At 35.0% G+C, this 26,549-nt stretch overlaps 1 protein-coding gene across 1 annotated transcript in view; it reads left to right on the forward strand.

Moving 5' to 3' along the window:
• SLIT3 (slit guidance ligand 3) overlaps window positions 1-26,549 on the forward strand; it is a 567,201-nt gene that overhangs the window by 453,978 nt on the left and 86,674 nt on the right. Inside the window, exons 21-26 of the mRNA XM_039353305.1 lie at window positions 11,209-11,277; window positions 12,442-12,513; window positions 12,680-12,751; window positions 17,603-17,674; window positions 23,296-23,459; window positions 24,840-24,964. Of these exons, the coding sequence (XP_039209239.1) occupies window positions 11,209-11,277; window positions 12,442-12,513; window positions 12,680-12,751; window positions 17,603-17,674; window positions 23,296-23,459; window positions 24,840-24,964 (574 nt within the window). The remainder of the gene's footprint in view (window positions 1-11,208; window positions 11,278-12,441; window positions 12,514-12,679; window positions 12,752-17,602; window positions 17,675-23,295; window positions 23,460-24,839; window positions 24,965-26,549) is intronic.

Raw genomic sequence — 26,549 nt, forward strand, 5'->3', positions numbered from 1 at the left:
TACTGGAAGAAAAGGTGTTTACCCGTCGCAGATACACAGTGATGAAAACAAAGAAATAATGATCTGTTACTACAGATCAAGTCCAACAAGAAGAGGATATCTAAAACGAATGCACCAGTTCTGGAAAGAACAACATCCAGAATCAGAAATAACAGAACAGAGACTAGCAGATCAACGCCGATTTATAACACGAAATAAAGTATTCACAGAAACAGAATTGGACGAACTGCAAAGGTTTACCCAAGGCAAAGAAATCAAAGCCTTACCAGAAGTAATTCAGAATGTAGAGGCAAACCAGGGGGAGTTGGCAGTGAAGGAATCCAGCAGAGATATACAACTGTTCTCATTTGGAAACCAGGCACCTCTTCCTCAGGAAGAACAAAACCCTCTAACTAAAGAAATAAAAGAATTGAAACAAAGAATAACTGAGCATCTAGAACAGCACAAAAACAACAGAATAAGGCTGCCTGAATTGAAGCTTGTTCCAAAGAAACAGCTAGCACAAGCATTAAAAGATGCAAATACTGCAATATCAAGTATAAGCACCAATTCACTGCAAGAAACAAACCAACTAATGTACAGCACAGCTGCAGTTATAACAGAATACCTGGGATGCAAAATCAACAAAAAAGAAAAACAAACAAACAGTGCACCAGAAAAATGGAAGGTTAGACTAGAAAATAAGATCAGCAAGTTAAGATCACATGCAAGCAAGCTAGAACAGATGAAAGAAAAGAAGCTGAAGAACAAGAAGACCAAAGAATACCTAATCAAGAAATACCACTTAGAAACAAGGAAGATCAAGGAAGCACTGGAAATAATAAAGCAACAAATAACAGCTATAGCCAGGAAAATCAGTAGATATGAAGCTCGAATTGCAAACTATAGGCAGAACCTAAAATTTCAATCCAATCAGAAACGTTTCTACCAATCCATCAATGGAGAAACTGCAAGGAATCAGTCAGTACCTGACAAGGAAGAAACAGTTCTGGAAGCAGACATGAGATAACCCAAAGAAATACAACAAGGATGCGGCTTGGTTAAAAGAGGTGGATGCAAATAAAACAGAAGTTGAAATGAAAGAATAGTAATAACAACAAAAATGGTAGAAAAAAGAGCAAGGAAAATCAAAAATTGGTCAGCACCAGGTGAAGATGAACTGCATGGGTTTTGGTTGAAACATCTAACTGTTATACACCCACTCATTGCCAAACAGTTCAACAATATACTACAAGGATGAGAAATTGAAAAGTGGCTAACAACTGGGAAAACCTACCTAATAATGAAAAATCCAGCAAAAGGGGCAACACCAGGTAACTACAGGCCAATTACCTGCTTACCAACAACTTTCAAATTACTAACTGGTGTGGTAGCTGATGCAGTACAACAGCATCTAGTTGAAAACAATCTCTTTCCACCTGAGCAGAAAGGAAACCGCCCCAATAGCAGAGGAACAAAAGATCAACTCCTAATAGACAAAATGATCTTGGAAAACTGCAAGAGAAGGAAGACCAACCTGAATGTGGCATGGATTGACTACAAAAAGGCATTTGACTCTCTGCCACATGATTGGATAATAAAGTGCCTAGAAATAACAGGAGTCAGTAGAAACATCAGAAAATTTGTGCAAAGATCGATGGCACAATGGAAGACACAGTTGCAGATCAATGGTGAGAGGCTGGGAGAGGTTAATATCAAGAGAGGAATATTTCAAGGAGATTCATTATCACCATTACTATTTGTTATTGCACTGTTTCCTCTGTCAACAATACTGAATAACTCAGGACATGGCTATCAAACATCAAAAACATCTGCCAGACTATCCCACCTCCTTTATATGGATGATCTGAAGCTGTATGGAAAAACATCATCTGAAATAGAATCGCTGCTCAACACTGTCCGTATATATAGCCAAGATATTGTAATGGAGTTTGGCTTGGACAAATGTGCCACACTTACTATCAAACAAGGAAAAATAATGAAAACTGAAGGAATCAAGATGCCCCACGAAAATAACATTAAGAGTCTGGATGAGGAAGAGTACTACAAATACTTGGGTATCCTTCAAGCTGACAACATCAAGCACACTGAAGTCAAGAAAAAGATTAGAGGTGAATACATCAAGAGAGTGAAGAAGATCTTAAAATCCAAACTCAATGGAGGAAATACCATAAAGGCAATCAACACCTGGGCAATCCCAGTCATTAGGTACACAGCTGGAATAGTGGACTGGACTCAAGCAGAACTAAAAGCAATGGATAGGCAGACCAGAAAAATAATGACAATGAATCATGCCCTTCATCCACGCAGTGACATTGATAGACTTTATCTACCAAGGCAAATAGGTGGGCGTGGAATGCTACAAGTACATCAGATGGTTGAAGAAGAAAAAATGGCTTTGGAAGAATATCTGAAGAACAATGATGAAGATGCACTGAAATTAGTATATCAAGAAGGCTTACTAACTACTGGAGAGACCAAACTGGCCTACAAGAAAGACCAAATGAAGAACAGAATAGAGGCATGGGAAGACAAAGCACTACATGGCCAATACATGAAAAAAATAGCTGGGAAAGCAGATAATAATAAAACCTGGCAATGGCTAAGAGCAGGAAAATTGAAGAAAGAGACCGAGGGACTAATTCTGGCTGCACAAGACCAAGCCTTAAGGACAAACGCATACAAAGTCAAAATTGAGAAGACAGCAACAGACAGTAAGTGCCGCCTATGCAAAGAAGCTGAAGAAACAGTGGACCACTTGGTAAGCTGTTGCAAGAAGATTGCACAAACTGATTACAAGCAGCGGCATGACAAAGTAGCAACAATGGTGCATTGGAAGATCTGCAAAAAATATCATTTGCCTGTAAGCAAAAACTGGTGGGATCATAAAATAGAGAAAGTCATAGAAAATGATAAAATTAAACTGCTCTGGGACTTCAGAATTCAAACAGACAAGCACCTGCAACATAACACCCAGACTTAACAATTGTCGATAAGAAAGACAAAAAAGTCTGGATAGTGGACGTGGCAGTGCCTGGAGATAGCAGAATAGAAGAGAAAGAACTGGAGAAGATAACAAAATACAAAGACCTACAAATAGAAATAGAAAGACTGTGGCAAAAGCAAGCAAGGGTAGTACCAATAGTCATAGGCTCCTTGGGTGCAATCCCAAAACAACTGGAGCACCACTTGAACACCATTGGCATTGACAAATTCGCTATTAGTCAATTGCAAAAGGCGGCCTTATTAGGAACTGCTTCCATCCTGCGACGATATCTGTAATACCATCAAACATCCACATCTGCCTATCCCAGGTCCTGGGTAAGGACTCGATAGGTAGACAAAATGCCAAATCCAGTCTGAACATCTGGCTGACTGTGCGATGATCGATAATAATAATAATAATAATAATAATAATAATAATAATAATAATAATAATAATAATAATAATAATAATAATATTATTATTATTATTATTATTATTATTATTTATTATTATTATTATTATTATTTCAGACAAATGGCTATCCAGTCTCTTCTTAAAAACTTCCAGTGTTGGACCATTCACCACTTCTGGAGGCAGGTTGTTCCACTGGTTAATTTTTTCTAACTTACTTCTAAACATTTAGAAGTAAATGTTTTAATATTAATCACACTGAATTACCTTGAGATACAATAATTTAGTCTTAATAGCTTAATCTTGACAATCTATTTCACATTATTAACATTTAGCAGATTAGAGTAAACACAATTGGGAATTTAAAATAATTTAATTTAAAAATAAATGTATAATCTATTGATACATTTGCAACATCTTCTTCAAATCCTGTATTTAAAATGATTCACTTTCACCCCCAAAAGAGGTTTTAATTTTGTCCAAAAAGAAGATAATTAGGTGAAACAACAACAAGAACCAGTGGATTACTGCACATTTGATTATTTTCCACTGGTCATGGAAGCTGTCTGTTATAAGATCTGAAACTGAATGAATTCAAGTTATTTAACATCTGAAACAAAAAACCATCTTTACTATTGCACATACAAAAGATGACAAAATAGATAATTCTGGTTACAGGGTAGAATCTTCTGTCAATTCATGGGTACTGAGATCCATATGGCTCCCTTATTCTTCTGAAGGCTCTAAAATTTAGCTGTCTTCCTGGACTATAGTAATTGGAGACCTCTCCACTCAGTGTTATATATTAGGTGGGATACTCTGGTTGCCTACTAGATTCATCACCTTCTAGTTTGATTTTATTGTTATCGTCGTTATTTCATGTTTCTTAGTGTATTGTGAGCACCCAGAGGTTAAGAGTTCAACAGCATCACATCTTAATTAATTTAATGCTTACTGTACAGCTCTTGTAGAATTCACAGCTCTGTTTACCCATGTCTTCTTAGAAATCCCTGGCATTTGCTTCTTTATTCTGCCTGATAGCATTTTCCATGTTGTTCACATTTTTATATTTTGGTGACTATTAATAAAATAACATTTTAAAAGCTACTTTAAGAAAGATTGGTACTAATGGAATTAGAATTATTTTCCTGGTAATTATAAACGTTTTTTTTATGTTTTTTTCTCTCTCTCTCTCTCTCTCTCTCTCTCTCTCTCTCTCTCTCTCTCTGTGTGTGTGTGTGTGTGTGTGTTTGGTAGTAATAATGGTGAATTTCCTGTTTTTAAACTTAGTTACAAATTTTGCAAGCAAATCTCAAATCTTGGTACAAATATTAAGATATACTCTGTAATTCCTGATTTATTTCCCTTTTCTGAATTTTTTTAAAAAATTCAATCTATCTGGATGGCCAGATGGTTATCAAAAGGATATGTTGTGAGAGGCAAAGGAGTAAAGAAACTAAATGTCCAGAAAGGACGAACCCATGTTTTGCATTTTCAAAAAAGTTATCCATCCACTTGTTCCTCACACTGTTTCAACTGCATAATACTATTTCACTTGCCAATCTTAGAAGCTGGCTATACATAGTCCAAGAAACATGCAATCACTGTTACAGGAATAATAAAATTGGCGAAAACATAGTGCTTTAGTTAGAATATTGCTAAACATGAAAATTCAGAAATAATTTTGTTCCTCAATTAACGCTATCTAGAAATTGATATTTTCCTATATCTGTTCTATACGTGATCTCTTTAAAACATTCTTCACATTAAAAGTTCAGTATTTTTTCAGGAAAAGTCATCTTTCCTATCTTTTCCTCTGGCAATAAAGGATTTTTCTTATTCTCATTAGCTTCTATTATCTAATTTTTTATTATATTATCTTCTCACAGTTTGTTACTCAAGGCTTTATAGCTCAATATGTAATCAGCTGAGGTAGAGGGTGATACTGGGAACAGAATAAAAATGACCTAATTATGAAACTTGATCCTAGAACAAGTGACATTTATCATCCCACCCAAATATCAATTCAATATGTACAAAAATTATAATTTCCACAAAACAGGCCCCTGAGAATACTTTAGTACTGCTTATCATCCACAATGCAGAACAGTTTATTCTCTTCAGATTTTATTTCCATGTTTTAAAGTACTACTTATTTTTAACAATATGATTACTTCCTGCTATAATTTCTTTCCATTTGGCTTAGTAACTTCCAACCATTCAGATTTCCAAGCCAAGTGACTACTAACACAGCAGAATTATGATGGATTCAGGATTCAATGCTCCATTGTTTTAGGCACATAATGCAATAACATCTCATTTAAAAACAGATAATGATATGAATACACTTTGTGGCTTACTTTGCATAATTTTTGCATCCAATTGTTGCATTAAATTATTACAAGTAATCCTTGAATTACAAAGGAATTGGGAAAGGGAATCCTGTCACTAAGTGATGCAGTCATAAAGCATGCTTTCATGTGACATCACTAAATCACGACTATCCAAATAGTCCTGGTTGTTGCCATAATCCCAAGACATGTAGGATATTAAGTGAGAAATGAAGGGAATCCCAGGCAAAAAGCTGCTCAGGGGATTGTGAGTAAAAACCAGTCAGATGTTTAAACCAAAAATTATGGAGCATTTTATCTTCACCTGGTGTGATCAATTCTTGATCTTTCTTGCTCTTTTCTGCAACATTTTTGCTGTTATAAATTATTACATTTTAACTTTTTTTTCTCCTTTTCCACTTCCTTTATTCAAACTGCATTCTTGTATTTGCGGGATTGGAGTGTCCAGAAATGCATTTTTTTATCAGTTGTTGACTGAAAACTAGAGATTCTGCCTATAGTGTGCATATCTGCTGATTTTCTTGGCTATGGTAGTTATTTGCTGCTTTATTATTTCCACTGCTTTCTTGATCTTCCTTGACTCTAGATGATATTTCTTGATCAGGTATTCTTTGCTCTTCTTGCTTTTTAGCTTCATTTCTTCCATTTGTTCTAGCTTGCTTCCATCTGAACTTAGCAAGTTGATGTTATTTTCCAGCCTGATTTCCATTTTAATTTCACTTTTTTTCTTGTTTCTTGATTTTGCATTCAAGATCTTCTATTATAACTATAGCTATGTTGGTTTGTTTCTCGCAGTGAGCTGGTGCTTATCTTTGATATTACAATGCTGGCATCTTTTGATACTTGTGCTGGCTGGTTTTTAGTAAGACGTTTCAGCACAGGCAACTTTTTGTTTTTTGTTTTTTGTACTATTCTACATGCTCAGTTATTCTTTGTTTCAATTCCTCTTCTTTTTTTAATTAGAGAGCTTTGCTGTTGACTGAGAATTTTGTCTCTAGGCAGATTTTCTAAGTGCCATTCAACAGTTTTTTCATATGGCACCCAGTGTACCAATAACCACTAGGTCTACCATAGTTTACATATTATCCATAATTTTGTCTTTTCAACCATAATTAAATCTGGTGGATTATAAACCAACACTTTATCCATTTGTATTCCAGAATCCCACAATATTTTAACCTGCTCATTCACAACTACATTTTCAGTTCTATATTCCCACCAATTTTTCATTCCTGGCACATGATATTTTTTACAGATATTCCAGTATATCATTTTGGCAACTGTATAATGTTGTTGATTATAATCAATTCATGTGATGTACTTGTAGAGCAGAGCAGGATATATGATCTATAGTTTCCTTTTCCTCCTCTTTGCACAAACTTCACTTTGAATCATTTGATGATTTTTCAATTAAATGTTCCAGTTGTAAGCCATTGCCAGCATTTGTTCTTTCTCCATTTCCCCTCAGTCTTTTGTAGCAATTGACCATGTAATACTTTTCCTTGCCAGCATTCTGTTCATGTTTTTATTACATTATTTCAATATTCATGTTTTGTTTCCTGTATATTCAGCAAGGTCCAATTTTTAATTTGCATCAGTGCTTATGCTTGGCTGTCTTTTACATAATCAGCCAATGCATAGTTTTTAAACCTTTGCCTCCATTACTGCAGGGCAGGTATGATTTTTCAGTATCACTATGGGGTTGTAATGAATAATCATGAGTGAATAGCCAAGAGTTTTCCTGTGTTTTGGTGCAAACCGTTCAGTTCAACTTATGTCCAATTAATAATTCTAGCACTGGATCATACTAGACATATAGCCCAGGTATTGATCACCTATCATTGATCATAGACAGCATATTAAAAAGCAGAGACATCACCCTGCCAACAAAAGTGCGTATAGTCCAGGCCATGGTTTTCCCAGTTGCAATGTATGGCTGTGAAAGTTGGACCATAAGAAAGGCTGAGCGCCAAAGAATTGAGGCCTTTGAACTATGGTGCTGGAGAAGACTCCTGCGAGTCCCTTGGACTGCAAGGCGTTCAAACCGGTCAGTCCTAGAAGAGATCAACCCCGACTGCTCTTTAGAAGGCCAGATCCTGAAGTTGAAACTCAAATACTTTGGCCACCTAATGAGAAGGAAGGACTCACTGGAGAAGGGCCTAATGCTGGGAAAGATTGAGGGCAATAGAAGAAGGGGACGACAGAGAATGAGATGGCTGGATGGAGTCACTGAAGCAGTAGGTGTGAACTTAAATGGATTCCAGAAGATGGTAGAGGACAGGAAGATCTGGAGGAACGTTGTTCATGGGGTCGCGATGGGTCGGACACGACTTCGCAATTAACAACAACAACAACAATTGATCATTTTGATGGTGTTTCCACTATTCAGTTTCGTCTTTAGCAATTTTTTCACTCTTTGAATGTATTCTTTACTAATCATATTTTTAACTTATCCATGCTTGACATTATCCAACTCAGATACTTGTAGGCTTCATCCTAATGGCTCTTGATTGTTTGGCCATTCAGCATTTCAGTTATATTACTATTCTCCATTTTACCCCAATTACTGCTATATTAGTCTAAATTAAGAATTTACAATTAGATTCCTGGTCTGAGACTAATATTACTATCATTATTATTGTTGTTATTGTTATTATTATTTCACTAGCTTATTAAATGATGGGAATAATGTGTATACATACAATACCTTCACACTACAGGTAGTCCTTGATTAACAACAGCAATTGGAACTGGAATTTCTGTCACTAGGTGAAACAGTAATAAAGTGTAACAAAGTGTTGCATGATTGTTTCAGTTAGCGATGGTAGTTTCAGTACTTTCAGTTGCTATCATTAAGCAAATCATGCACTGTCGCTGAGGGCTATGTCACATGGTTATCATTTGCAACCTCCTGCTAGTTTTCCCATTAATTTTGCTAGCATGAAGTCTGCAAAGAAGGTTATGAAGAGAGATCAGGATGCTGCAACAGATAGAAGTTTGAAGATGATTCTAAGTACCACTTGTTTCAGCACTGGTCAAAGTTTGAACCATTCCTTAGTGAATAGTGGTTAAATGAAGACCACATGTGCTCCCTTTCAAGATAAGCAATACTAGACAGTGCCTAGGACCCTCTTGGATCAAAGTAATATAAAAGTCTTACAAATAAGTAAGTAAATATGCTTTTTCAAATGCAACTGTTTTACTGGTAAAGAAGACTCATTGCTACTTCAACTTGGTAAGCTACGTTTGTTTGTTCTTTTAAAGATTTACTGACACCTTTAAAAGTCAAAACCTTCTCTAGGTTCCCTCTAAAACAGAAATACAAATAACAGTCAGTTTAAAGAAAAGTGAAAGAAACAAAACAATAATAATCAAGCCCAAAACTTACACAGATACTATTTTCTACTTTTCTGTGCTGTGTTCTTTTAATGATCCGTTCTCAGTTCTATCCAGTAAATTAGGAGATATTGGAAAGTATATCTGGATGCAATTCTGAATTATAGTGCTCTTAATGGGATATGTATTAATGTACTTTCCAGTATGCATTCTGGCATAACTAACAGTTAGATCATAACTTTTGAATCAGGGCATTGGCTCAGAAATGCTATCACAGAGCCAAATCCGGAAAGCTCATAAGCATCATTTCTCGCTTCCATAATTACTAATTGTGGTCATGAAAGGAAAAGAAGCCATATTCAAATTTTAAAATGTGACTGAAGAGGCAGTAGATCAACATGAACAAGCTCAGCAGTGGGATAGTTTGGTGCATGTTTTGGCATTTCTCAAATATGTTAGAGGGTAAGAATTCAACATTGTTGGATCTGGTGCATAATCACATGAAAATGTAAATTCTCATTTCCTCTGTAAGCCTTTGAGGGAACCTTTTATGATAATTTATTTTGTGGAATGAATATGCAGCTTGCGTAAGCTCTGACTTAGCATTTACATCTTAAATAATGCTGCCTCCATTATATCAGATGCTGCATATTCATTTTATGTTTTCACTAAGCAGTTAAAGTAAATGGTTGTATGTATTAGTGCAGCTAGACCGAGTCAGCTTCTGATGTGTTATTGAAATATTGCTTGCCTGAGCAATTTGCAGTCAGAGGGCAAGAATAATTCTAATGAGGTCAATTAGCATTTGGAGTTCTTTTTAGTAGCTTTAATTAAGCACAACCTTACAGCAAGGACATGTGTGAGTTCCCCTCCCCATTCTCTTTGTTAATAGGATCTCTGGGAGAACTACTGGAGTGAGGGAAGTTTTTTCCACAATTGTTTTGTAAAAGATGCATCTGATTTTCATAGTCTGCGCTTTAAAACAAAGAACATAACAAAAGGCCATCATAGCATTTTCCTATGAGCCCATACATTTAGAAAAGAGGCAGATGATGCTTATTTTGTCCTTTTCTTAAATTCCAGGAGATATTTGGATTCTCTCTCTCTCTCTCTCTCTCTCTCTCTCTCTCTCTCTCTCTCTCTCTCTCTCTCTCTCTCTCTCTCTCTCTGTGTGTGTGTGTGTGTGCGTGTGCGTGCATGTGAGACAGACAGACAGAGACACTGTTTGCATACATGCACATTTATGTATTTCTATATTTCTTTTGTAATGCAATGCTCCATTTTGCTTCTTAATATTCTCATTGAATAGAATAATGGGAAGGAATCTTGATTAACAAATTTATTTAGTGATCAGTTCCAACAAAAGGCCTCAGGAAGAACCATATAATTGGAAGCAAGGAGATCAAATTCAGTCCCATGTTCCAAATCAAAGCACCCCCCCCAACAGATTATCTAACCTCTATATTAATATATGATGAAGGGGAATCTGTGCATGAAGTTGAGGCAAGCCTGGGATGGGAATGGAACAAATAGCAGAAGGCAAGTCAGTGGACAGTTTATCTCATAAGTAGTTATGCTGGTCTTTAATTGTAATAAAGATTTGATTTGATTTGATTTGAAATAGCAACACAATTCAGGTGGGGAAAAATCTGAGAAAAAAATCTCAATATCTTAAAAAAGACTCCACCTTAATTAAGTCAATAAGAAGGGTAAACTCCTATTAGTTTCCAAGTATTAAAGAAATCTGTGTAGTTTTTGCTTCCTTAGTCCTGCCCCGCTACATGAGGCTTGGGAACCTCTCATCTATTGAATAATTCATTCCACTATTAAACTGCAATTTGTTTCAATAACAGACCTATGGATAGGTTGTACACAATTATGGAGACTGGCCCAAAGGGACTTTGTGAACTTCTTTGGCTGAAGATCCTAGTCCAAGCCCTAAATACATAATCTACGTTTTTTTCTAATCTACTCATTTTTATTGATGGAATTCATATTATTGTTTGCAATTAAATCTTTCTGAAATGTTTGATGTCAGCTGTAATAATTTGGATTGTTTTGTTTTCTTTGTGCAAAAAACCAATGAATATTCTTAACAGTTTATCCAATATAACTGATTTTCAGATACCTGGAAGGAAATCATTTATCCGCTGTGCCAAAGGAACTTTCTATGTTCCGACACTTAACATTAATGTAAGTATACCAACATTTCATGACAGCAATAATATAGCAATACACAAATGTTGCAGCATTGGGTGTTGCAGTGCAGCAATAGCTGTGATTGGCAGATACCTTCATACATTGTTTGAGGAAACACAAAAACATTGTTTATATTGTGAAATTTATTTTTTCTGGAAATACAATGTACACGCAAACACACACACAAAGACACACACACAAACTTTTAAAAGAGATCATCGGTAAATTACTATTTTGAGACTTTTGAATACAATTCAATTTTTTGGGACCAATCCTCTATTTATCACACCTAAAAAGAAAGCAAGCATGACACCACAATTTTAGTAGAAACAATCATTGGTAGATCTTGCTTACTTCTACTGTTCAATATTGTGTTTTATACAAATGTATATTATTTTGTTTAGTCATATGTGCATTGGGTATATCTTAAATTCCAATTTAGGATAAAATTTTACAAAAATAAGAAAATTCTTTAAATTATTTCATGAATGTCATTAAGCATAGGAGTTTAGTACTAATGTATTTATTTTATTAATTTAAAATGTTTTATATGACAGTATTTTATTATTTTATAGCTGGTAGGTTACCCTACCAAGCTCAAGTCAGTGTGCCAGCTTTAATAGAGAGCATTTCCTTCGTATAATTCTTTTTGTGTCTTTATATAATCAAAATCAAGAGGGAATTTATTACAAATCTAATTAATAGAAGTCTACTTTAAATACAACAAGGCACAGTGATTATCTACTTACAAGCATAAGTAGCATCTCTATTGTTTAGTGCCTTCCCTGGAAAAGTTTGTGAAGTATCCACTCCTCACAGTTCTTACTTCTTGTCCACTATTGTTTCTGGTTTTATGCCTTGTTAGTTCTAGATTATCAAATGTATTGATGTTTATTATATTTTAAACTCCCCTCTTAATTTTTTAAAATAAATCTTTCTGATTTTATTTGTGTTTTTATGAATTGTTCTGAAAGCTGCTTGCCTTAGGGTAATTGGTAAATCTTAAGTAATATTTTTTTTTAAATGTAATTATAATCCCCAATAACAATATTTGTTGATAGTTTGCTTTGAAGGAACTTGTTTATGCTTTTTGTGCTGAATTTAAGAAAAGTTCTGTTTTCATTGCATCAATGAATATTATGTGTATTTTTTTTTCAGCGACTTGAGCAACAATAGTATCAGCATGTTGGCCAATTACACCTTCAGTAATATGACACAGCTATCAACCCTGTAAGTAACCAGTGATTCTGACATAGGCTCTAATTATTATTTATTGTAAAGTAAGTTGCATTAAATAGTAAGTATTTAATTTGTTCTGTGTTAATGTTTTCTACTCTGTTCCTGCTCCAGTTACTTGTTGCAAAGTAATATAAACTGCGGTCTTTTATTCCCCTAGGATCCTAAGCTACAATAGGTTACGATGTATTCCAGTTCATGCATTTAATGGCCTTAAATCTCTCCGAGTATTGTAAGTATTAAAGTTAAATTTTGGAGTTAAATTTTAAAAGGTGACAGCAAAATGTCTAAGGAGTAGGAGCTTTCCCCTGATTCTCTGCATTGCAGCCATTTACAGTCATTTGCACTTTTTTATTTGTATCAAGATGTAAAGTACCCTATAAATATGAGTTCAGATGAAGGGTAACATTTTGTGAATGATTTGATGCCTTAAGATGATTTTTCCTGTTGGAATTCTTTTTTTTTTTTTTAAAGGCCACTGTTAAAATATAGGCTAACCTATTTGACTTAAGACATATTTTTGAAGGAACACTTCTCCATTGTAACTTGCTCATTAATCACATCGACATATTCTTGGATTTGGTGTATAATTCCATAATTTGAGCTAAAATTCTAATTGCGCTTCTGTGTGTTTTTAATCATATCCAAGGTTTCAGGAGAAGTTTGATCTCTTTCATTTCTTTTTATACTTTTCTCGTTTTTCAGTTTTTTTCATAAAATTTTTTTTTGTCAAATAGTAGACATTTTGTCAAATGTTTCCTTTGGAGAATATTGAATGTAATGATATTTAATAATTCTTTCCAGTGATTCGGTCATACTTACTTTTTATGCAAAATCTTAAGTATTACTTAGGATGAAGTCCATGTTTGTTTCATCATCATATCTCCTTGTTTAGTGTCAATCCTACCAGACAGATAAGACAGAAACACTAAACTAATTCTATTTTCATGTAAGGCTACATTAACAGAAACGTGCAAGTCTGAAACTATAATTCTCCCCGTCTCCTTTCCATCTCGAGAAATTGGGGAGGATATCTTCTGAACCTCTTCTCCCATTAACAATCTAGTTGCAGACTATTTTCTTTTATCAGAGTTTTCCCTAACCAGGGTCTCTGGACCCAGTCTCCTAAGATCATTCTCATATACCATTACAATTAACACTTTAAGCTGTGACATATGGTTTTTAGTGGCCTGTTATGACTGCAGTTGTGCAGGTATAAGATAGCAAATGGAGAGAGAAAAGGGAGAAGTACCATTCTAGTGAAGTGCAGCTGCGGTGTCACAATGGTTGATGAGCTGACATAGCTATTAGCCAAGGCTGTTATCGGGAAAGGTAGACAGCATTTTCATTGGTCCAAATTTGTACAAAGTATTAGGGACTAGAGCTCTGATGAGACACCCACCTCCTCAGTTGCTGGAGAAATACTGCTAATCTGATTAAAAATGAGATACAAACAGACAGACAGAGGAGAGAAAACAAGCAGAGAAAACTGGGAGAGAAAAAGACTGTAAAACAGAGATTGGAGATTAAAATTGGAGAGTATTGTATTATGAATGTGTTTAAGTTCCTGGTCAGAGAGGGAGAAGTCTCTGGGTAGCTTTCCTAGAGGAAGAGAAGTAAAACTCCAGAGAGATAAAGGTCCAAGATGGGAAGGAAGGAGAAATTATCTTTGGCAAAGCCAAGGTGTTTGGGGAAGGATTTGGCAGAAGACACCAAAATAGGTCCTTCCCCCAAAAGAGGAGAAGCAGACTGTAATCAGCTGAGCAAATTCAGGGAAAGGTGATGAGAAGTGCTGAGCACACTAAATTGTAAATCCAACACTAGTCTTTTTTTTTTTTTTTACTCTCTTGGGATAAGCACAAAAAAGGGGCAAGAAGTTGGAATGAAGGGAGAGGAGCAGGACAACTTGTCAAATTAATGGAACTATGAATTCTGAATTGTACCAGCAATTTCTACAGGAGTATGTTAGGTACATGTCTGTGAATTGTAGTGCCAGAAGAAGTGGGTGATGCAGCAAGACAAGAACCCACAATACAGAAATCATACAACCAAAGAATGATTAAAGCAGAAAAAGTTAATGTTTTGGAATGATCAAATCAAAGTCCTGACCTGTTGTGGAAGGACCTGAAGCTGGCAGTTCATATGAGAAAATCCACCAATATCCCTCAGTTGAAGCTGTTCTGTAAAGAGGAGTGAATTCAAATTCCTCCAAGCTGATGTGTAAGATTGATCTGCAGTTATTAGAAATGTTGACTGGTAGTTATTCCTCTCCACCAATTGTAGTAATTGCTGTCCAACTAAATTGCAACCTTTATTTGCAGTTATTGCTTCATACCAGTTACTGAGAGCAGTAGGCTTACATATTTTTACTACATGTAAATATGAGGATCATTTTCCTTGAAATGAACAAACATATTTTTGACTTATTTTTAATTGGGTTTTCTTTATCTATTTTTAGGACTTAGGAACAGATCATGTTTTAGCTCATACTTATGCAGAAATGCTGAAAATTCGCAAACTTTTAAACACTGTTGTATGCTTGTTTAGAACTATATATACTGTATGGATAATATAAAAAAGAGTAGTTAAGTGGCAGCCAATTTGTTTGTAGCTGAACAGTTTATAGTCTTCCAGTTTGAAATAGTACACAGATGTTAATTTCACAATAAATTTTACCCCATTATATAAGAACTTCAAGGAAATATTGGTTTTCTTGTTTTGTAACTGATCCATATGTATTTTTTTGTTTAAGTTGCAAGCAAACCAAGATTACTTCATTCTCAAAGGCAACAGTGTAATGCTGAAGATCAGTTTTATAAATCAGTTTGCTATCCCTATTTATTTAGAAGATCTACTTAATCATATATTAAAATAGGTGTTTGCTCAGAGAAAGATAACATGCTCAGAGAAATATAACTTTTATATTTCTGTGCAAAAGCTAAATGAAGCATGAATGAGAGTCTCTCTTTCTGGGTTGTATATATTTGGAAGCTTCCACTTTCATTTGATTTATTATGGTATACAAAATTCTAGTGTCAGCGACAACCCTTGCCACATGTCATCTACGTTGTTATTAAAAATCAATTCTCCTGGGTGAGGAAGTGTTTCCAAGCGACAGCATGCAATCTGTTACTGTCATTTATTTATTATCAGAATTCCCAAGAGAACCTCAGTTAGAAATAATCAGCAAAAGCGTATCCACGTTTTTGCACCTTTTTGTTTGAAAGGACACATAGCTTGAAACTGTCTGAATTTGATGTGCAGTTAACAGACCTCTTTTATGCATGAACTTCTTCTCTAATTGTTTTTCTTCCTGGGAAATTTTCCCTATTGCTATTAAATAGGAAAATTATCCTATCAATCAGAATATGTCTCTGGCTACCAAACATAATAATCGGTGTCATGACATATGCCTTATTTCAGTAATTCGAAGTCTTAATCTCTCTTAGTATATCTTTATGCACCATGTTTTAAGGTGATTGTTCCAATCATAGATTAGGGTTTGTTTGTTTTTCAACATGCACCAAAATATATGAAAGTAACAAAGAACTACCAGAAAACACATGTAAAATATATATAATTGTAAAAATGATGAAATGGCTTCTATGTCCCTATTAAACACAAACTCTGTGATTCAGGGTGTGAAAGTGTCTTGCAAATTAATTTTTTATTCCCTTTCCAGTAGTTCAAGTTCAGTTCCCAAAGTTCAGTTTTTCAAGGATTTCACTATTTATTTTAGAATTTCATAAAAATTACAAAGCATACTTGTAGTTCAACAATTAGGAAACAAATACAATATTAATAAGAAAGGTACTAGTGTATTCCATTGTTTATAATCTAAACCTTCAGGAGCCATTTTTGTCAAATTCAGTCGTTATACAGACACAATACATACAAATTTTAAAAATTATTCTCCTCTAGAGAGACAAAATCACATAAGCACATAGGAAAGGATATGGTCAAAAAGCAATGAGCTTTGTAATTTTTATTGTATTTTTTCTTAGTAGCATTTTCAGGTCCTAAAGCCAGAATTTGCACTAGCTATTGGTTAGGGCAAGTTCAATTCAGCATTATGATAATTGGCTGAATAGAAATTCTGGAAAACATAGTTTTAATATATATGGTAAACTCTGATCCATGTAGCACTGTATTTATTAAAAAGAATAGTAGATATTGGCAAAATGGTATCACTAACAATTTTCTCTATTACATTTATTTCAGAAGAAAATAAAAGAAAAAATGAATATTTCCTATTTGTCTAGATCAAGAATTGAATAACTTTCCAGAATGTTGTCACGATCATGATTCCTAAGACAACTGTTGTCCTGTTGTCTAATTATTCTAAATTGCTTATTCAGGTTTCAATTGTGGTCATTTTTTTTCTTTGAAAAAGTCACTGGTACTCTTTATTAAGGGAGCCAGTTTGGTCTATTGATTAAGGTCCTAGGATAGAATCTGTGTGTCTGTATGTTCCAGTCCCACTTCAGGTATGAAACTAGGACAAGGCAATGGCAAACTATTTCCATTAACATTGACTCAAAGGCACACATACAAAAAATTCAAAAACTACAAATAAATAAACAAACTATCCCTTTTTATTAAAAAAAGATACTAAAGAGTCTGTAATACTACCATTTCCTTTATTTCCAATCTTTATGCAATGCTAGGAGCACAGTGGCTTGTGTGGTTAGGATGCTGTGTTGGAGGTTGGCAAGCCTGTGTTCAAGACCCAAGTGTTCCCATGGGATGTGGTGAGCGCTTGTCTTTCACTCCAGCTCCTTCCAGGGCCATGAAAAGAGCCCCCAACTGGGCATTCCCTGGACAACAGTGATGTCCTTTCAACCCAGAGGCACCTTGGTTGCATCGCATCTGGTTGCATCACATCGCACTCGTGTCTGAAGCACCTTGGTAGCATTGCGATGCATTGCGATGCGATGCAATGCTTCCTTGTAAAATCTTTCTTGGACAAAATATGAACTATAATGCTTCCTAAGTTATTTAGTCAATAGGTATTAAAAGCTAACTTAAACTCTTTTTGTATCATAACTATATTCAAACATAATATTACTTTTTCTTCTCCTAGAACGCTTCATGGCAATGATATATCCAGTGTCCCTGAAGGGTCTTTTAATGATCTTGTGTCACTTTCCCACCTGTAAGTATTGTTATCCTCAAGAGATTATTAACTCTGTACAAATTATTTGCTATGGGAGATTTGTATAGCTACTTTATGCCACAATTATCCTTATATGTATTTTATTTAGATTTCTATTTTCCAAACAAATGTGAAAAAAACCTTACCTTTTAAAACTTTAATTGTCAAAGAGAAAATAGATCATTTGTTAAGCCTACTTATATCAAAGTTAGACTCCAAAGCAAATTTTCAGCAAAATGTGAAAAACCTATGTTAACCTATAGGGTGAAAAATGTATGGATGAATTATCAAGCAGGCTCATGGCTATTGGTTCTTAACTTGCTTACTAGTAGCACTATTGGTCCTTAACTTTCCAGAATATTTTTTCATCTAATTAAATAGGATTGATCTCCACTTCTTCACTCCAAGGAGAATAGAATTGACATTGCTAGAAAAAAAAGAAAAAGAAAAAAAAAAGACAAGTTAAAAGCCACGTAGGGACATACATTTGCTGGAAAGATACCATCACGATTATGCTTTATGAACCATGTTATATTATAGTTTCTTCACACCCCATTTAGATTCCTATATTTCCCATTTGCTGTATCAGGGTATTTTGGGAAGAATGGCATTCTGAAGCAGTTTTCCAAATAACATAAGCCCAACAAGGAATTAATGTTACTCTATTTTATATATTCACTTTTAACCCCATAGTGATCAGGGAACAGGATTAAAAGATATGCTTAAATTTATAAGCATTTCAACCTTTTTAAAACTTGTGTTCATTGCTCAAATAGCATCTATCTTTTAAATGAAGATATGTTATTTGTGCAGTACAATACTTACTAATGAACAACCTGATAATGATTTATCAAAGGTCATGTTTAACAGCATTATTAAAGACAAAACATTTCACTGTCATATTAAATTCTACTAAAAATAAACATAATTTGCCACATTCACTCAAATAAAGGCAAATTTAAATTTGAAATATGTTTGTGTTTACACATGTATCCCTCTTTACTAGTTGAATTGATAGCTACTGGTTAAAATATTAGCTTGTAAAAAAACCTATTTATAAAATTAATTGACCCCAATCTGCACATCTGCCATTCTTTCTTAACACAAAAATGGTTGTGTATGGGACACAAAAATATCACACATATCTACTGTTAACTCTGCTTTTAATTGAAACTGCAAAAAATAAAAATACACGATGGAGACACAATAAGAGGAAACATTGGGAAGGAGGAACAAAACAAAATAGCACTGGATAAAAATGAGTTGAGAGACACAGGTAACAAGACAGGAAATGAATGGAAAGAGACCAGGCCAGTAGCTACTGGTATTATTCAGTAACAGTTCAGCCTACTTTCCAAAGATACCTAGCCTTTGTAGCTGCAATTTTCCCCTCTTCCTCTTTGGTTTTTAACAGTTTAGTTTATTCTTATCAGCAAAAGTAACATCCAATCCTATTGTAAATAGGATTCTGAAGGAAATCCTGGTAAATAATCACACTGTTCCATTTGGGGGATTACCATATATGCCGCGTATAAGGTGACTTCCGCAAGTGTTAAAATCGGCGCTGAAGTCGGGGGTCATCTTATATGCCGAGTCGTCTTATACGCCGAAAATACTGGTAGTTTCCGGCGTATAAGACGACGTTCTAGGCATGCGACTCGGTGCCAAAGACGGGGGTCGTCTTATACGCCAGGTCGCCTTAAACGCCGGCATATACGGTATGTAATTATTTTCATTATAATCATTACATTACCAGTTACCAGCTATAAATGTTCTTTAAGAAGCTGTTCTGCAAAGAAAGAATTGTCCAATAGAGAAGCCAGGAATAAAGAGAAATAGTGTTACAAGGTTTTGTTTTGTTTTAATTTTTCACAAGGTTTCCGTAACCTCAGCGACTCATAAGCCATTTGACAGTCATTCGTCTTTCATTTGTTCTGCAACATTGCATACAGTAAATGTAAAAGTATATTTTCTTCTGAAATAATAAATTCTGGACCCATTAATTATCTTGTCTGTCAACACCAATCAATATATTGTTTACAGAATAGATTGACAAATAAGGGTTGAAATTATGAATTTAGAATTGTTTAATTGACATACTAAGTACATATTATATCTCCTTATAAATGACTATTGTTACCTAATTACAACCTACTTATCTTTGGAAATAGTATGTAGTATTTAATATGTCACATTTAGACTACATAAAAAGGAATCTTACAAGATGGAAACAAATAGGCAAAGTGCCCTTAGTTCAAATGTATTTATTTATGTTTGAAAAACACTACAATCCTTAAAATTGTGAGGTAAATCATGACTGATTGTCCATAAACCCAAATTCATCCTACCTTACCTTTCCTAATCTGTGTCCTTTAAATTGTTAATTTTAAAATATCCTTCACATTTTATTTCCATATATAGTTATAACACTGAGCCCTGGCCGTACAATTAATATATTGTATTCAAACAAAAGTAACTGTCTTCAAAATATAGCTGTCAATTTTCTTAATAAGGAGAAAGCTCCAACTCTACAGTGGAATTTTACAAACTTAGATCAACATGAATTATCGTGTTCAATGTCTTCACACAGTCTGCCATTACAATTAGTACAATAAAAAGATGTACATATCAATGTTGAAGTAAATGTAGACACACTTATTTGCAATTTAGGATTCAAAATCATTGTGCTCTCTGATGAAAGCTTTTGAATGTAGACAATGTTTGTAAACTTGTAATTATTATCAACCTCTAAATAGTATGTAGTGGCCAGCGAGAACAATATTTACATATTTTAAATGATATGTTAGATCTATTTTAAAAGCTTCAACAAGTGCAAGATGTATGCATTAACTAAAGAGAATGATTGTGTTCAAGCAAAAATGGCTTGTCCTTCATTATTTTCTGTGTTATGGCTCATTTCCATTTCCTCTTCTCATTACTTTCTTACCTTAAAAATTTTACTTCAAATCTTTTACTTTAAAATCCATGGAAAAAGTCTATTTTCTTCTTTCCAATAACATCTCTGGGAAAAATCTGAGAAAATAAACATAATTTATTATAACATTTAAATCTACAAGTTTAAAACAAATGAAAGAGCAATCACACTGTAGATCAGTGGTGGCGAACCTATGGCACGGGTGCCAGAGGCGGCATTCAGAGCCCTCTTTGGGGACACAAGTGCTGTTGCCCCAGCCTTGCCTCCCCCCACGACCCCCACATCTCCAACAGCCCCCCTGAAGGAGAGCCGCCCTCAAGCATGGTCCACGCAGAGCAGCGCAGCCAAGGACATGGCAGCCAGGCAGCATAGACAAGACTCTGCCCACACACCCCATCATGCAGTTGATGCTGCAGGGCGCGGGCAGAGGGTGTGGCCGCCATAGTGCTGCGGGCCCTGGAGGCGGTGAGTGGTCCTGTGGGCAGGCGGGGCAGAAGATGGGGGGCAGAGCAGGGGCAGGGCAGGGAGGTGGAGCGGGGGCGGAGCCAGTTTTTGGGCACTAGGTCTCTAAAAGGTTCGCCATCACTTCTGTAAATCAAAATAAAGCTGCTAGCAGTGGGAGGAAGAACATGAAATTAAAATGTTGGAACTGATGTCCGTCTTTTTATTTGGTGCTTTGCCCTATTTTAGGGGAATGTTGGAAGACTAAATTATTAGTGCAACAAATTGCTTGACCCATTAGATTTTTTATTGGTCCAAAACAGCTGTTGAAACATATATGTACAGTAAACTAGAGATAACTTAAAAGTAGAGGTTTGTATGTTGTATGTACATGCATGAGCTCATATATAGTCAATCCAAATAATTTTAGTCTGTGTGAAAATACAGACAAGACATAAACTTGGTCCCTTTAAGGAAACTTTGTTCTTATTTAATTTTAATGTATGAACTCTTTCCAGTAATTCAACACATGAACTCTCAGCATGAGTTTGTCTAGGCCAGACTTGTTTAATCAGTCATGTCTGTGGTTTTATATCAACAATTTTAGTTTATAATTTTATCCATCAGTATTACATCTTCTTTTTTTCCTCAGTAAATCATTTTTATCGACTCCATTTCTAAAACATCTGTGAAGAAAAAGTCAACATCCAGAATTATCTTTTGATCATTCTTTCTGTAAATAATTTTCTAACTTTCTCTCTAGGGGCTGAATCCAACTAATATTTTCTTCTCCACAGGAACAATTTCTAAGCTTTAAGTAAAAACTTAATGTCAAAAGCAGTTTATGACCATTGAGATAATTGTCCTTAACCTTTAGATCATTATCCTAAAGAATTATTCTTGAACTTCAAGGGTATCTGAACTCTTAAATCTTATATTAAAATAGCACTTTTACTGAAAGATGGACTTAGAAAATATGTTCAAAAGCCATTGAAAAGGACATTTATTAAATATTTCAACTTCTCTAAAAAGTTTCAACCATTACCTGTTGTTAGAATTTTTTCTAAAAAGTCAAAGGGGAACATAAGGATCATCATATTGAATATGCCAATCAATCCAATATAATACCTAGTATTTATTTATTTCATTATATTCCACCTTTCCTTTAAAATTCTTAAGAAGGGATCATCCCTCATTTCATATTCACAACAACAAATTAATGAGTTAGTTGGGTTATTTAATATATGCTCTAAGAACAAAATGCAAGAATAAAGAGGCAAGCAGAAAGTCTTAGAAAGTTATTCAAACATAATGTAATGATAAGGATGGCATCTCCTCTACAGAGTGGATGCAACATGCTTTCTAAGTCAAAGCGATGGGTGACCAGCTAGATTGTTGAAACTATGGAGTAGAGAATAAATAAACAGAAATTGAGAAAAGATTAATGTGTATTCCGATGTGTAGTGATTTTCCTCATTGTCCTTCCTTGCATGTTTGTAATCAGTGATCAGACTACCACACACAAATTTGTCTTTTCACCAAAGGGAGAAGAATCATTTACTTTTTATGTAAGGAATAATGACTTCCAACCAGAAATTAAATGAGATACTGATCCAGAGTTGCTTGGAGTTTTTGAGAGGAAAAGCTTGATGAGTTCTTAAAGTTACAGAGATAGACAGGGGTTCTACATTACTTGCATTCAAATGATGTATAACATCTTTTATCAGGAGCTATACATTAGATCTTGTTCCAAGCTGCCTTGTGTGTGAAATTAGATTGAGGATTGCCAGAAAATCTTCTCTCCTTGTATCTGATCTCCTTCTCATTCTATGGTTATGTACTTCCAACTTAATTACCTTTTTAGTTTTAGGAGATGACTGATCCTCTATATCGTACCCATGCATTAAGGCAGGGGTGTCAAACTGCTGGCCGGTTGCATCATGCGGAGGCCACACCCACCCCAGCTCCAGCAATGCAAAAAAGTCACGATACGTCGCAACACGTCACGTGACACAGCGAGTTTGACACCCATGCATTAAGGTGAGACTATGCATTGAAAGTCTTGCATTAACTATAGGTACAAAAAGAATAGAACTGTAAGTATTGGCAGTGCTGACAGATATCAGAGACCAACAACTATATTAAGAATTTGGATTTGTAAATCAAGGAATTTTCTTCTAATTGTACCAGCATAAAGAAAGAAGTCATATCTTTTTCCCCTCTCTTTTTTTAAAACCCAATTTAGGGCACTCGGTACAAATCCTTTACATTGTGACTGCAGCCTGCGCTGGCTTTCAGAGTGGGTAAAAGCAGGTTACAAAGAGCCCGGCATTGCACGGTGTAGTAGTCCAGATGACATGACAGACAGGCTTTTGCTAACTACACCAACTCAGCATTTCCAATGCAAAGGTGGGTATAATTCTTGGACTTCTGCACGTAGATAGGAGATCACCAGGAAATTCCAGTATAGACCTGTAGACTGTAGTAGAAAAATATATTTTTTTAAAAAAAATCTTGCAAAAAGGCAATTGCAACCCACTTTTCTACTACTTCTAGTTAAAAAAAACATGGACACATTGGACACAGTTTAAGAATGGCTTTACTTCTGAGTATAAAGAATTGAAATTTGAGGAAGATAAAGAATTAAAACTTGGTGATGAATGCATGGCATGATTCAGTCCTAATTTGGTCTCAAAATCTCTAAGCTAAAGAGAAACTGTATACTTCTCTTCTACCTAAGAACTCTGCTTCCAGAAACATTACTGCAATATACACATGCTGCCTTCTTTTAATTTTGCATTTCCATTACCCTTAAATCCTGTATTTCCCTGTACGTTAAGGGATTCTCTTTCCTTTCCAGTATTTGTGCTGTTCCATTTTCTGCCCCACTGATCATTATAGAGCCACTCATATGCCTGTCAAAGAGAATTATATTAAGGATTCAGGTGATCTGTAAGAAAAGATTTGGGTGTAAGGGGGAATGACAAACATATATCTTCAACTCAATTTTTTATTGAAATTTACATCAAACTTACATCAGAATTGTTGTTTTGAAAATTGTGGATTAAAAAAAATACATATCCAAAGTGAACAAAGTTTACCATGCAAGTTCAACGATAGTCATGTTTGAAATATATGGGATTTATTTTCTCTGGTTGACTAATTTTTAGTTTATTTATCTATTACATATTCATTCATTTATTCATTACAGGAGCAAAAGGTGATATATATATAGTTCCCATTTCCCCACTGGGAGATAAAATAACTTTATCTCATGACAGAGCTTCATTTTGACAGAATGCTCCAAAAGATAATACAGAGATGGCCTTGAAGGAACTGTGGCAATTCTTTGTAAAACATGAGCTTAACCCTTAGCATTTTCTTAAAACAGGAAAGTGTGGGGTTTCTAGTGTTTTGTGACCCAGGCTACCTCAAAGGGCTGACAGTTGCTTGTTTGTTTGTTTTCATTCATTTTGCTTTATAAATGAATGAAGGAAGAAATGAATCCTTCTTAAGATAGTATTTTTTGCAAGTTAGCTTTGTTCCAGCATAGTGTTTGTGCCTGAAGTGCACTAACTAGGGTCACTGATACATAATACAATAGCAGCATTTAAACTTTCAAAAGAAAATTTCCTAGTTCTTTATTTATTTATTTATATACACATGTTTATGCAGCACCACAGACCAAAGACTCTGAGTGATAAGTATATTCTTGTCTATAAGGCAATCTCTTGAAAATGTTTTAAATTGTTGTCAAATCTTTTCACATGTATTCTTGTTTTATTGCAGGAGTTGTTGACATTGGTATTGTGTCCAAATGTAACCCTTGCCTATCTACTCCCTGTAAAAATAATGGGACTTGCAACAATGACCCCATGGATTTTTACCGATGCACTTGCCCATTTGGCTATAAGGTAGGGTAACTGATAACAGCTGGCTTTCAGCATTGAATGGAATCAAAACCAACACGGACAGGGAAGGAGATTGCACTAAAGGGAAATGAGTATAGTTTGAGCTGCATAGTGAACAGTGATACTATACATGGTCCTGCATCTCAAACACTTTTTTTTCCTGAAGTGGTGTAGAGATTTTAGAAAGCAGAACAAGTAGTTCCTATGCCTGCGTATGTTGTATTTGTATAATGTGTGCCTAAAGACAGAATAAGATTGAGAAGTGGAATGCTTACAGATCATGAGGGGTGAAAAGGTAGAAGAGGAAAAAAACAATATCAAAACCCAGGAGCACAAATATAAGGAACATTCTATGTAGCCAAGTAGGCTTGCCTCAATCTCTGAAAAAATATTTCTACAACTGTGCTACACATTGAACAAGAATGACATTTGACAAGTTCAGATGTGAACATTATGAAAAGAGCATTTTTTTTAATACAAAACTCTTCCCCACTAAAATGACATGCTAATTTGGTAACAATGCCTTTCTTCCTTTTCACCAGTCAGCTTCAGACATGGCTGTTCATCTGGAAACTATTACCTTGATAAATTATCCCAAACCTGCCCATTCAGCATTGTTATTCCTTGTTTGATGTAGATGTGGAGTAAACTTTCCTGTGGAAGAGTTCACAGTTATATCAATAGGCTGTGGGAACCTTAATCCAAGTATGATTGAGCAAGACTGGGTTTGATTGAATACTCAATGGCAAGGCAATTCTATCTTTTCCTGAAACATATAATTTGATCATCACAGCAGGTCTTCAGTCACATGCATTACTGCAAAGGAAATGATATGATTAAAACAAGAGAGATGACATAATTCAATAGGATATGCTGGATAAAGTAATAAAACCTTAAATAGGAATTCCAGTTGTAGAAAACAATTGATGCCAGCTCTACATAGCAAATATACTTGTACATGGGTACACTTGCCCCACAGTAGCAATGATAAAAAAAAATTACCCATCCATTTACATTAAACCAACATGAACATACATAATAATAATAATAATAATAATAATAATAATAATAATAATAATGATAAAGTTGGAAGGGACCTTGGAGGTTATCAGCAAGGTTGATGTTCTTGTCCACACATACATCTATGTTACATGCACTGATAGCCCTATAATTTTTAGATTGCCGGGGACAGGAATGTTCTGTATCAGTTAGCTCACTGTCCCCGCTGTTTAGTTTAAATATTCCTCCAGAAAATCTGTGAATTTATAGCCAAGTAACTCAGTCCCTTTCTTTGATGGATGCAAACCATCTCTTTTGTAAATTTTTTCAAAGGACCAGCTGCTGACATTGTGACTAATATATCCAAAGTCTTCCCCTTTACTCCACTCCTTTAGCCACATATTGAATTGTGCTATACGCTGGCCTTTTCCATTTTGGTCCTTATACACTTGTAAGACCTCTGAAAAAATAAGCCTACAGCCTATTCTGCTAAGTTCCTGCCCCATGCTCTGGAAATCATTCTGCACAGTGAGTACATCTTTTTGGGACAGATCGTTAGTGCTAAGATGTACAATAGCCTCCACATCAT

This window comes from Crotalus tigris, unplaced genomic scaffold (genome assembly GCF_016545835.1).
Source record: "Crotalus tigris isolate CLP2741 ecotype Arizona unplaced genomic scaffold, ASM1654583v1 scf7180000017568.12009008, whole genome shotgun sequence".
Taxonomy (NCBI): Eukaryota; Metazoa; Chordata; class Lepidosauria; order Squamata; family Viperidae; genus Crotalus; species Crotalus tigris.